The 14,474-nt window shown below is 40.8% G+C and overlaps 1 protein-coding gene across 1 annotated transcript; it reads left to right on the top strand.

The window, feature by feature from the left end:
• Window positions 1–1,688: 1,688 nt before the first annotated feature.
• On the top strand, window positions 1,689–9,901 carry LOC128698889 (uncharacterized). The gene is made up of 3 exons (XM_070093855.1): window positions 1,689–1,694; window positions 6,396–7,232; window positions 8,940–9,901. Exons 1-3 carry the CDS (start codon window positions 1,689–1,691, stop codon window positions 9,162–9,164), a joined length of 1,068 nt encoding a protein of 355 aa, XP_069949956.1. The 3' UTR covers window positions 9,165–9,901.
• Window positions 9,902–14,474: the final 4,573 nt, after the last annotated feature.

The following is a 14,474-nucleotide window of genomic DNA, read 5'->3' as shown; positions in this document are numbered from 1 at the left end:
TATGGCAAGTAGGTGTCTGCCAATGTGGCAGCACAGGTGTAGTCCCAGGCAATCTACTTTCCATCCTTCCAAGGTAGCATAGTAGCTCCATCAGGACGCTTTTGACTTCCGTCAGACCTCTGCACTTGGGGTTCTCGTTGAGCTGGACAACGGGCTGTGGCGAGGCTTCTCTTTATGATGTCATTGACCTCCTCATGCCTGGCATACTTCCTCATGCCTGGCATACTTCCTCATGCCTGGCATATATATATATATATATATATATATATATATATATATATATATATATATATATATATATATATATATATATATATATATATATATATATATATATATATATATATATACATATGTCGTGCCGAATAGGCAGAACTTGCGATCTTGGCTTAAATAGCAACGCTCATCTTGCCATATAGGACAAGTGAAAATTTGTGTATGCAATAATTTCGCCAAAATCATTCTGAACCTAACGAGAAAAATATATTTCACTGTGTTTGTTTAGTATTAAATTATTGTAAACAAATCTAAAATATATTTAGTTGAGTTAGGCTAAAATAAATTGTTCTTGTTATAATAAGGTTAGGTATGTTTTCTAATATTCTTTTGGTGCAAAATTAAAATTTTTTACATCAACATTAATGAAAAAATATATCTTTAAACGTATAAGAGAAAATTTTAGAAAGGACTTAATTTTAAAAGAGTTCTTGCTAATTGACCAGTTTTACATATTCGGCACGACATATATATATATATATATATGTATATATATATATATATATATGTATATATATATATATATATATATGTATATATATATATATATATATATGTATATATATATATATATATATATATATATATACATATATATATATATATATATATATATATATATATATATATATATATATATATATATATATATATATATATATATATATATATATATATATATATATATATATATATATATATATATATATATATATATATATATATATATATATATATAATAGGCAGAACTTGCGATCTTGGCTTAAAAAGCAACGCTCATCTTGCCATATAGGACATGTGAAAATTTGTGTATGCAATTATTTCGCCAAAATCATTCTGAACCTAACTAAAAAAATATATTTGATTGTGTTTGTTAAGTGCTAAATTATTGTAAACGTATTTAAAATATATTTAGCTGGGTTAGGCTGAAATAAATTGCTCTTGCTATAATAAGGTTAGGTAAGTTTTCTAAGATACTTTTGGTGCAAAATTAAAAAAAAATACATTAACATTAATGAAAAAAATATATCTTTAAACGTATAAGAGAAAATTTCAGAAAGGACTTAATTTTAAATGAGTTCTTGCTAATTGACCAGTTTTACATATTCGGCACGACATATATATATATATAACCAGTCTCATCATTATCACCTAACTCCTGAACATTATCATCATCCTCTCTCACTCTCGCCTTCATTATAATTTTTCTCCTTCCTCATGCTTTTGGTTCACTACTCTGTCCCCCTTCCCTTTCAGAATTAAATGAAGGAAGTCGTGGGTGGAGGAGGTAATGGATGGGCGGTAGAGAGGAAGGGGGGGGGGTGGAAGGGAGGAAACATGAGTGAGAGGTAGCACATATATAAGCGTCCACACATCACGAGTGTCATCAGTCGTGTACAAGTGTCAACAAGATGCAGGCAAGTGTTGGTCAGCGAGGTCTACTCATCTGTTTGTTGCTGCCGAGGTCGAGTCTCGGTTCCTGTGCCTGGTTAAATTGATTGTTACCAGCCATGACAGAGGCGACACCTGTGATTACAGATCTGTACTCACCTAACTGTGGTTGCAGGGGTCGAGACTCAGCTCCTGACCATGCCTCTTCACTGAGTGCTACTAGGTCCTCTCTCTCCCTGCTCCATGAGCTTTATCATACCAGCAGCAGACCTCAGCTCCGGGTGTCCTGTTTTCAATATGTATTCATAATTTTTTTTTTTCATTTTCCACGGGCTGTGATACATTCCATTGTTCTGTTACGAAGTGAAAAAAAATGAATTCGTATTATCATTCCGGTGCGGGTTTTTTTTTTCGTTTACTGTTGTGGTTCAATGTTCACGCGTTGCTGGCGGGCAGAAAACATTATCGATTCTACTGTGTTTATTTAAGACTTTCTAAGTTTTTATTATTATAGCTGAACTTTTGGTCCTATAGCGTATTTAGCCTTCCTTAGGACCTTTTCTTACCGACTCATTTTTTTTTTTAGTAAGAGTCATTTTATGCACTGTCATTTTTTAATTGAGATTTTGTTTGGCGCGGAGTTATTTTTTTGCAATGTTAGTCGCAGTGTTGTTATTAATTAAATACCACCCGTTCGTGATTACAGTACTATATATACTGCTTGTGGAGGCTAGTACACCAAACGTGAAGTATAATGAAATTAGCTCTGAGGCACCCACACCATCGTTTGTCTTCGGATCATGGTACAACACCTAGCTCTGGTGGGTGCGTGATTTTCATAGGAATGTATTGTCCCGTGGGTTAGAGCGTTGTGAATTTTCGCTCACCATGAGGCGGGCTAAAGCAACATGGGTTCGATCTCCCAGCTAGTCGCTAGATCGCAGTCAGCAAGACTCGATACTGCTACTGAGGTGGATAAGATTCCCAGGCAGCACTCTTATCCACTCTGCCATCACAAATGTCACATAAGCTGGGCAGCCTGGTACACTAGCCATGTTTCTTTCCCAGCACGGGCACTTCAGTCAGCCTCAAGTATGGATTCAAACTATTTCAAGAGATTGTCCTGCTGCCTGCGATCTTTGTCAGTATATACCAACTTGTTTCTGCGTGGTGCATTGATGTAAAAAAATCACATGAGAGGTCAGAACATACAGGAGGAGACTGAAATAGCTTGAGTCCATGCTTGAGGCTCACTGACGTGCCCGGGCTGGGAAAGAAACATGGCTTGTGAAACAGGCTGCCCAGTCTGTGGCATTTGTGATGGCCGAGTGAATCTTGTCCGCCCCCAGTAGCAGTATCGAGCCCTGCTGACTACGATCTCTCTCTCTCTCTCTCTCTCTCTCTCATATATATATATATATATATATATATATATATATATATATATATATATATATATATATATATATATATATATACATATATATATATATATATATATATATATATATATATATATATATATATATATATATATATATATATATATATATATATATATATATATATATATATATATATGACTCTAGGCTAATTTCATTCTAGTCCGTTTGGTGTACTAGTTCAACGAGCAGTATTTTATATTATTGTGACCACGAACGAGTGGTATTGATCAGTAACAACACTGCACTAGCCAAGGACTCGTACCCAGTTCCGCTGGATGCCCTACTCTTAAGAAGCGTATGGTTCAGTGGATAAGGGCGTCATGTGTTTTCGCCCACCATGAGGCAGGCCAAAGCAGCATGGGTTCGAGACCTAGGCTACTGCAGTGTTGTTATTGATCAAGACCACTCGTTCGTGGTCACAATAATATATATATATATATATATATATATATATATATATATATATATATATATATATATATATATATATATATATATATATATATATATATATATACATATATATATATATATATATATATATGTATGTATATATATATATATATATATATATATATATATATATATATATATATATATATATATATATATATATATATTTATATATATTATTTTATTTTATTATCACACTGGCCGATTCCCACCAAGGCAGGGTGGCCCGAAATAGAAAAACTTTCACCATCATTCACTCCATCACTGTCTTGCCAGAAGGGTGCTTTTCACTACAGTTTTTAAACTGCAACATTAACACCCCTCCTTCAGAGTGCAGGCACTGTACTTCCCATCTCCAGGACTCAAGTCCGGCCTGCCGGTTTCCCTGAACCCCTTCATAAATGTTACTTTGCTCACACTCCAACAGCACGTCAAGTATTAAAAACCATTTGTCTCCATTCACTCCTATCAAACACGCTCACGCATGCCTGCTGGAAGTCCAAGCCCCTTGCACACAAAACCTCCTTTACCCCCTCCCTCCAACCTTTCCTAGGCCGACCCCTACCCCGCCTTCCTTCCACAACAGACTGATACACTCTTGAAGTTATTCTGTTTCGCTCCATTCTCTCCACATGTCCGAACCACCTCAACAACCCTTCCTCAGCCCTCTGGACAACAGTTTTGGTAATCCCGCACCTCCTCCTAATTTCCAAACTACGAATTCTCTGCATTATATTCACACCACACATTGCTCTCAGACATGACATCTCCACTGCCTCCAGCCTTCTCCTGGCTGCAACATTCATCACCCATGCTTCACACCCATATAAGAGCGTTGGTAAAACTATACTCTCATACATTCCCCTCTTTGCCTCCAAGGACAAAGTTCTTTGTCTCCACAGACTCCTAAGTGCACCACTCACCCGTTTCCCCTCATCAATTCTATGATTCACCTCATCTTTCATAGACCCATCCGCTGACACGTCCACTCCCAAATATCTGAATACATTCACCTCCTCCATACTCTCTCCCTCCAATCTGATATCCAATCTTTCATCACCTAATCGTTTTGTTATCCTCATAACCTTACTCTTTCCTGTATTCACTTTCAATTTTCTTCTTTTGCACACCCTACCAAATTCATCCACCAATCTCTGCAACTTCTCTTCAGATTCTCCCAAGAGCACAGTGTCATCAGCAAAGAGCAACTGTGACAACTCCCACTTTATGTGTGATTCTTTATCTTTTAACTCCACGCCTCTTGCCAAGACCCTCGCATTTACTTCTCTTACAACCCCATCTATAAATATATTAAACAACCACGGTGACATCACACATCCTTGTCTAAGGCCTACTTTTACTGGGAAATAATTTCCCTCTTTCCTACATACTCTAACTTGAGCCTCACTATCCTCGTAAAAACTCTTCACTGCTTTCAGTAACCTACCTCCTACACCATACACTTGCAACATCTGCCACATTGCCCCCCTATCCACCCTGTCATACGCCTTTTCCAAATCCATAAATGCCACAAAGACCTCTTTAGCCTTATCTAAATACTGTTCACTTATATATATATATATATATATATATATATATATATATATATATATATATATATATATATATATATATATATATATATATGATTTGAAGAGAGAATAAAAATGAAAAACGCAATGAAAATCCATAAACACCCACACTGGATTCCTCACTTTTTCCAAATTCTTGTACAGTCCATGTTGCAGTCTCGTCTTTCTTGTACGGTTGTCATCTCTTCAAGAAGAAACTGCAGCTTCAGCTTCTCTGCCTTCGTCTTGAATATTTTAGTATTGTCATTTCAGTTGACTATTTGGAGTTTCATTATTATTACATTTAAAAAAATCGTTTAGTCCGTATGAGTTATACAGCGCCAGAGTGGGATTTAAATCAACTACTTCTTGAAGAGGAAAAATAAGAAAGCTACTCAGTGTGGCTTAATTGCCCTGGGATTTTCTTGGGAGATAAGGAGATCAGTTTTTAAAGGGCTGGCTTGGTAAGCCAGTAGAAACCTTCGGTCAGATGACCAAAAACTCCAGTAGCTGGTCATCATATGGCTAATGACTCACGACTGCAAACAAACCACGGTATGGGCGGGGATTAAACTCGCGGTGAGTGAGTCGTAAAATTCCAGACCGACGTGTAGCCAGCTGGCCCAGTGGCTAACTCGTCGGTCTGGAGGTTTACAACTCACTCTCCGCGAATTCAATCCCCGCCCGTACCGTGGTTTGGGTCATATGACTAAGACCCGAGTCAGGAAGCACTTATCCTGTTTCTTGACCAATCTTACCTAACCTAACCTCTTAAGATGCAACTAGAACCAGTCGACTGGCACTCCGGTACCTATGTATTTATTGCTTGGTAAAAGGGGAAACAGCAGATGTTTGAACACTTTTCATAGATCTCTTTCCATCCAGGATTGAATGTGCGGCCTTCGAGTGTTAGCCGAAAGTGTTAATACCAGGCTACAAGGTGTGTATTCACTTACATGTGTTTGCAGGGTTGGGTCCTAGCTCATGGCCTCGCTTCTCAACTTGTGTGTGTACTCACCTAGTTGACGGACTGTGTGTGTGTGTGTGTGTGCTAACCTAGTTGAGGTTGCAGGGGTCGATCCCAAGCTCCTGGCCCTGTGTGTGTGTGTGTGTGTGTGTGTGTGTGTGTGTGTGTGTGTGCTCACCTAGTTGAGGTTGCAGGGGTCGAGTCCAAGCTCCTGGCCCTGTGTGTGTGTGTGTGTGTGTCACCGTATTACTGTCTCACACAGTGTCTCTGAAGCCGTGTTTATACTTTCAGGAGTGTGTCTCACTTACCGTGTTACTCTGCCTCACACTGTGCCATGCTCTTCCTAGCGGCGGCCGCCAGGATGATGTAGACTTCCTACCCAGCCTCTCACGTCACGTCTTATCACGATCATCAAGCTTGCACCCCACTCCCCAGACCAAAGACTCTCCCTACTTCGTCTCCGTGGGGAGGCTGGAGTCGGCCAACCACCCCACCTCCTTCTCTCTCCCAACTCACGATAATCCCTCCATACACCCTACTAATCAACAAATTGGCTCCTCTTTCGCCGGTTTAGACTCCTCTCTTCCCTCATCTCCTTCCATCAGCTCCTATGAAGAGTATCACTCCCCCAACATCAGGGTCACTCATCCATCTCAGGGTCACACAGTGTCACCATTAGTCCCTAACCTCAGTCGTGATAGCATCGCATCTTCCGCAGACAACAATCTTAGCCATGGAGGAACAATAACTTCTCAAGGCTTCCCTTCATATAGTCCCACAGTTCCCACCAGAGCTAACGATTCTTTCTTCACCAGCCATGTTTCAGCTTTGAATCCTCAAGTCTCTCGTGATTTGTTTCCTCCCTCCAGTGCTTCTTCTCCTTCTCCTCCCCTTAGTTATAAAACTCCGGAGACCTTCCAAACGCATCAAAGGTCCCTCGCGTCCGCTCCTTCGGTATACTTCAAGGTGGATGACTCTTCCACTTTCTCTGATGCTGTGCCCTTCAGGTCTCCATCCTCCGTGTCTCAGGTGCAGCAGGTGACACCACAGGTTTTTGCTGCCTCCGTCCCACACCTGGCAGGTGGTCATCCTCTCACAGCCTCACACAAGATATCTGCTGAGCACGACGTAAGTTCTAAACCTCTGAAATCTTTGCACTAATTTAAAAAACTGCACTGCTTATGAAAGAGGCCTATGGTAGACATATTATTACAAAGGCTCTGAAGCAGCATCACAGTAAATTGTCACGTGACCTGTTCACCCAGAAGAGCTCATACAAAGTAACGTAGTTGTAGTTGGTTTTAAAGCATAACATTGAAGCCATGTGGGAAAACACACAAGTACGAAGAATAAGCTTTCTTTGGACAAAGTTCCTCTTTAAAAACACCTTTATCCTGTAATTATGGATTTGTTTGTTACAAAGTAGCCGTAGTCTAATTAATAATAATAATAATAATAATAATAATAATAATAATAATAATAATAATAATAATAATAATAATAATAATAATAACAGTATAGGCACTCCTCACTTAACAACAGAGTGCCGTTCCGTGCTGCTTCTTCCACTCTTTCCTCTTTTTCCCTCTTCCAAGTGCTGCTGCGCCCTCAACTCAATTCCCCTCAAGGAAGGTTCCTTGATGTTGGTGAGGGGCTCTTGATTTAGGGAATTGGATCTGTGCTCCAGTTCCCCAAATTAAGCCTGAATGCCTTCCACATCCCCCCCCAGGCGCTGTATAATCCTCCGGGTTTAGCGCTTCCCCCTTGATTGTAATAATAATAATCTCAACTCAATTACATCTTCGTTAGTTAGCTCTCTGTCGACATAGTCCACTAGTTCATCAATATCTTCCACTTCAACTGGTCAAAGAGCTGGTTGTAAGTCCGCGAGGTCATTAATTAAACAGGTATGTTGTTAAATAAGGAGTGTCTACCAGGAGGGTATTTCGGGGATCAACGCCCCCACAGCCCAATCCACGACCAGGCCTCCCAGTGGATTTGGGCCTGATCAACTAGCCTGTTACTGCTGGCTGCACACAATCCAACCTTCGAACCACAGCCCGACTGATCCGGCACTGACTTCAGGTATCTGTCCAGCTCTCTCATGAAGGCAGCCAGGGGTCTGTTGGTAATTCCCCTTATGGCTGGTGGGAAACTGTCGAACAGTCTTGGGGCCCGGACACTTACTGAGTTTTCTCATAGTGAACTGAAGTGTCTGTAACTAATAATTTTATTTCAAATAACTGATCAAACTATATAATGACTGATAGCCCATAGTGTAGGTCCTTGGGAATGACATTATTATTTGTAGCAGTTGCAGTGTTAGTATTACATTCTTGGAGAGAGCTAAGTTTGTAGAGGTCAAACAGCGCTTTAGGGAATGGAAGGCATTCCGGCTCGATTACAGGAACTGAAGCACAGATTCAATTCCTTGGATCAAAAGCCCCTGAGCAGCATCAAGGAGCCTCCCGTAAGGGGGGGGGGTTAAGCATTTTTAGGAGAGTGTAGAATTTTTGGGGAGTCCCATTGTTTCTCTCACTGACCAGCCTGTCACTCCCTCAGGCCTGGGAACTAATGCCCAAAAGGATTTAAATCATCAGATCAGAGGACTCACAGGTAAGGACCCACGAGGGGCGAGGGCAAGTGGGGACAGTGCGAAGAATAGACGGTGAGAGGAAATCAAGATGCACTTCTGTAAACCATTTTGGGGGCCTAGTTCCTAGGCCTTTTATGTATCCATATGCTCTTGCACTACTGTCCACAGGATGGATAGGGGGTGCACAATAAACTAGCCACTTCGCCGGCAAAATCTAATCTATCTAATCTCTTGTACAGGTGAGTCCCGAGTACTCCTTCAGCTACGACGTGGTCAGCCCTGCTGTCCTCTCCTCATACGGAGAGAACAAGGAAGAGGAGAACATCTTCTTCGGTCACGCAGAACAAAGGAAGGGATACAGGACGGAAGGGCAGTACTATGTCAACCTTCCAGACGGAAGAACCCAGCTCGTCAAGTACTACGCTGACGAGACCGGCTACCATCCTACCATAACTTACGTCTAGAGTGCCTGACATTGCCATACTGCTGTATTGTACATGTAAAGGAAGTGGCTACCATACTGCCATATTCCACTTCTAAAGGAAGTGCCTGTCGTACTAGCGTCTTCTAGGTCTGGGAGAATTGGCTACCATGCTGCCTACTACACACTATGTCCAGAGGAAGTGCTTACCATACTACTTTTGTCTAGAGGAAGTGTCTACTATACTGCCTATGTCTAGAGGAAAGTGTCTACCATAGTACCTACTACAACCTGCATTTAAAGGAATTGGCTCCCATACTACATACTACAACCTACATCTAAATGAAGTAGCTGCCATAGCTACTACCTTCTACAACCTACATCTAAATGAAGTAGCTGCCATAGCTACTACCTTCTACAACCTACATCTAAATGAAGTAGCTGCCACAAAACATATAAAGTACGACTAGTTACCAGATATGTTTTGCTACGTATAATGGCGGTTACTTCAAGAGCAGAGGCTTCCAAAATTTTTTCAGTAGAGGGCCACATGACCAGAAATTCATACATATGAGAGCTGCATAAATATTTTATTGCTCATGAAATCGTAATAACACGACTACAAACAAGCTATGGAACAGGTGGGGGTCAAACCCATGACGAGTGAATTTTATGACTCTACCAGTTCAGTGGTTTGTTTATTGCTAACAGTGCTGAAGCGTAGCTTGTAAGATATTTAAAAATAAGAATTTTTAGTGATAATAAAAATTAAAAAATCTTTTCATGGACTTTATTAGCACAAAAGTGGACAATTATAACCAAATGGAAAAAAAATTATAACAGACTAAATAATTCTTGAGACCTGTGGGTGTATTCACTTAGGCTTGGGCATCGGTCTATTGTTGGCCTCCTTCCGTCCTTCTCAGCACTCCATGTCCAGTTGATGACACTGTGACCATCCGGGCCTGATCGTGAGATCATGCCGTAGGTGATGCCATCCCAGTCTTCGGACGTCTTGATGGCTATTGAAATCCACATCTGTGACGTCCTCTTCCTCGCAGGCCACTTGAACGACCACGACTCTTCCTGATTGCTAGCGCACTCAGCTCACACACTGAGGTCCGGGGGTTGATCCCCGTTTTGGGTGGAAACATTGGTATGCATTTCCTTAAGGCTCCTGCTGTCCATGTTCATCAATCAATAAAATATGCGCCTGGGTGTTAGTCGACTGGTGTGGATCGCATCCTGGGGACAAAATTGACTTAATTTGCCCGAAATGCTCTTCATAACAAGGAGCTATGTCAGCTATGGTTTGTATACCTTGTACATGTACTTGTAGAAATAAAGATTATTATTATTATTATTATTATTATTATTATTATTATTATTATTATTATTATTATTATTATTATTATTATTATTATTGTTGTTGTTGTTGTTGTTGTTGCTGTTGTTATATCCTGAGACACACGGGCAGATGCTGCCCTGGAAGCGAAAAGTTCGGCCAACAGCTTTGCACCAGGAGGGGATGACACTAATTATGGCATTCCCGGAAGGTCATGATGTGTCATCAGCCGAACATTGCTCTGAACAGCATTAACTTCCAACACCTTCTATTAGCAAAATGCCACATACTACAACAGGGCTCCCTTCCTTCTTAATTATGTCTATTTCTGTTCTATAAATTCTGACTAAATTTTAACTTCTACTCTTGCCTACATCATTACCTCCAGCACTGAGGCAAATAATAAGACTGATTCCACCAAAATTCATGACGCTGTCAAGCCGGCTAAGAATTATCCTTCATCCCAGCACAAAGAAAGCAAACCTTTTGTCACTCTTATTCTTAAAGCAGAAAGCCGTTCCTAATCTGTCTTCTACACAAAGACGAATGGTGAAGACTGAGACACTTATGCAACATATGGGAATCTTTATTTAGGAAACGTTTCGCCACACAGTGGCTTCATCAGTCCAATACAAAGCAGAAGGGTGTAAGGAGAGGAGGAGTGTGAGGTAATTAGTCTCTCAGCCTGTAGTCGATGGTTTTCAAAACCATTCATCACGAATGGTGAAGATCAGATGGAGTTTGAGGTAATGAGTCCCTCAGTTCTACGCTTGCCTAAACCATAGGCCTGACCTACTTCCACCTGTGAATTTGTCCACTGTGACACTGCCTATGACTGCTCCACTTCACCTGTCTGCAGTACATAAGCTCCTTCGCGCATATACTGTATTCTTACGAAGATTAATAGGTATATTACATCGACTCCAAGTTGGGGGACTGATTTCCTCAATTTCCTGATCTACGCAAGTCTTCTTTGAAATGGCCTGATGAAAGCAATGTATGGCAAAACGTTTTCACAATAAAGATACCCAAGTGTAGCACAAGTGCCTAATATATCACTCCGGAGGTTATAATACAGGTCTATTTATCATTAGTAAGGCCTCCATGATCTTTAAAAACCCCTTTTCAATTTGTCCTTGATTATCCAGCAGGTTTTATTTCATAGTCGCGTTTAGTCACCTTAATCACCTCATAACTTCTAAAATTGGGCAATAAGGTTAACCTCCAGTATATTTTTTTCCTGCCAATAAGAGCTTTAGCCTCCTTATCATCCATTTAGGGTCGTTTTTACTTAGTTTATTTTTTCTCACTTGAATATATTTTCTTTGGGCACGTTGTACAGTATTAAGACAAAGTTATATTCACAGATCATATCATTATTGTTAGAACCATTTCAACAGATGTATACCGTTATCAGATTCACAATATAAGAACATAAAAAAGGAGGAACACTGCAGCAGGCCTGTTGGCCCATGCTGGGCAGGTCCTAAAATTAACAACCACCCCCACTGCTTGAGTTACATCAACCATTATTCAATTGAAAATGTCTATGGTACATAAAAAACTAGGTAATAGAGTCAAGTGTTGCAAATGTGTCTTATCTATCAATTTGTCGACACTGTGGTGACGTGTACTCAGTGGTGACGTGTACTTCAGTGGTGACGTGTACTTAGCTCTGCGAAGACCTGTTTGCGCGCTCTCTACGAATTGAAGCAAGATGCCCTCCATCGAGCAACTTTACCAACAGCTTAAGGAAGAATTGAGGATGGCGAAGATGGGATTCGGCGACTGGCCGAGGAAAACAAGAAGATTCGTAGTAGTCCTCCTGTTTTGAGTCCTCAGGTCAAGAAAGGAAACTGGTCAGTGGCTGGACAGCAGGGAACGAAGTTGACGATCAACAAGACGAATGGAAAGGTAGAAACGATGAAGAAGAAGGAGACTGCCGTGGAAACTGTTGTGGAAACATCTAATACATTCTCAGTGCTACCCGACGAATGTGAGTTGACTACTGGGAACGTCACGATGAACGACTCCAAGGAAGGTAAGAATATTGTTGTTGTTGGGGATAGCCAAGTTAGGTATATGGATAGGGCGTTCTGCTTGAAGGACAGGAGTAGGAGACAGAGAGTTTGCTTTCCTGGGGCTGGGATGGAGGATATTGTTAGCCGTCTGGATGACATCATGAGAGGTAATGGGAGCAATCCTATTATCTGTCTCAGTGCTGGAGGCAACAATGTTGGCAGACGTAGGAGTGACGACCTGATTACCAGGTATAGGTCAGCAATAGAAATAATTAGGAAGAAGGGTGGGAACCCTGTCATATGTGGTATTTTGCCAAGGAGAGGAGTTGGAAATGAATGGTTGTCCAGGGCAATTGGTGTCAATTGCTGGCTGGACAAATACTGTAAGGAAAATGCGGTAACATTCATTGACAACTGGGACCTCTTCAATGGCAGAAATGACATGTATGCCACGAACGAACGAACGAAAGTTCAGGTAAGATCCCAAATGGGATGAGCGGGGAAGACGGGACAGACGAAGAATAGTGGAAATATAAACACATATGCAGTATAATGTGATCCTTTATTGACAACGTTTCACCCACACAGTGGGATTTTTCAAGTCACACACAGATCTACCTGGGGCGGAAGGTACGGGAGTATTTATAGTCATGTTCAGAATGTTGAGGTCAGGTGGAGAATGCTGCATCTGATGATCTACCAGGTGGAGTTATAGAGTCTTGGGTAGCTTGGCTGGGATATTGGACAAGTTGTGAGTAGACCTTCTGCAGTGTTCTATGTTCTTATGTGGGATAGCAATGAAGAAGTTTCTTGGCGAGTGGTTCAGCTATGTTATAGAAGCCGTTGTTCTGGTTGAAATTGTTGGTTATAGAGATAAGCGATGATTCCAGGATTCTTCGGTATTGAGTGTTGTCTTCTGTGGCGATAAGTCTTGAGTTTCTGTAGTTAATTAAATGGTTGTGTGAATTGCGATGTTGTACACAGGCATTCCTTGTATCGTCAGTCCTGCTTGCATATTGGTGTTCTGAAATACGTGTTTGGAGGTCTCTTGATGTTTCGCCCACATATAATTTGTTGCAGTCATTACAAGGGATTATGTTGTTAGGTAAGACACATATGCAACAGTTAGGTATCTTTATTATGAAACGTTTCGCCTACACAGTAGGCTTCTTCAGTCAAGTACAGAAAAGTTGATAGAAGCAGAAGATACTTGAAGACGATGTAATCAGTCCATCACCCTTAAAGTTTTGAGGTGGTCAGTCCCTCAGTCTGGAGAAGAGCATTGTTCCATAGTATGAAACAATATGGAGAAGAAGTGACAGGATGGAGCTTTTATAGCGCCAGGAGGTGAGACGTAGGCCACTAGGAGAGGTAAGAACTCAGATGTTGAAAGGTTAGGTCCCTCTCAAACCCAGCCCCTCTCACTAGTGGAAGTTGTCGAAGTTGATTGCAGGTCTGTACCAAGATACCCTTGTGTTGCAGTGTCTGACAGATTGAACATTAAAATGGTATAAAATACCGACAGGTTGTTAGGTAAGACACATATGCAACAGTTAGGTATCTTTATTATGAAACGTTTCGCCTACACAGTAGGCTTCTTCAGTCAAATACAGAAAAGTTGATAGAAGCAGAAGATACTTGAAGACGATGTAATCAGTCCATCACCCTTAAAGTTTTGAGGTGGTCAGTCCCTCAGTCTGGAGAAGAGCGTTGTTCCATAGTATGAAACAATATGGAGAAGAAGTGACAGGATGGAGCTTTTATAGCGCCAGGAGGTGAGACGTAGGCCACTAGGAGAGGTAAGAACTCAGATGTTGAAAGGTTAGGTCCCTCTCAAACCCAGCCCCTCTCACTAGTGGAAGTTGTCGAAGTTGACTGCAGGTCTGTACCAAGATACCCTTGTGTTGCAGTGTCTGACAGATTGAACATTAAAATGGTATAAAATACCGACAGGTTGTTAGGTAAGACACATATGCAACAGTTAGGT

The sequence above is a fragment of the Cherax quadricarinatus genome, chromosome 44 (assembly GCF_038502225.1).
Source record: "Cherax quadricarinatus isolate ZL_2023a chromosome 44, ASM3850222v1, whole genome shotgun sequence".
Classification (NCBI taxonomy): domain Eukaryota; kingdom Metazoa; phylum Arthropoda; class Malacostraca; order Decapoda; family Parastacidae; genus Cherax; species Cherax quadricarinatus.
The sequence above is the reverse complement of the archived record's forward strand: the minus strand, read 5'-3'. Positions and strand labels throughout refer to the sequence as shown.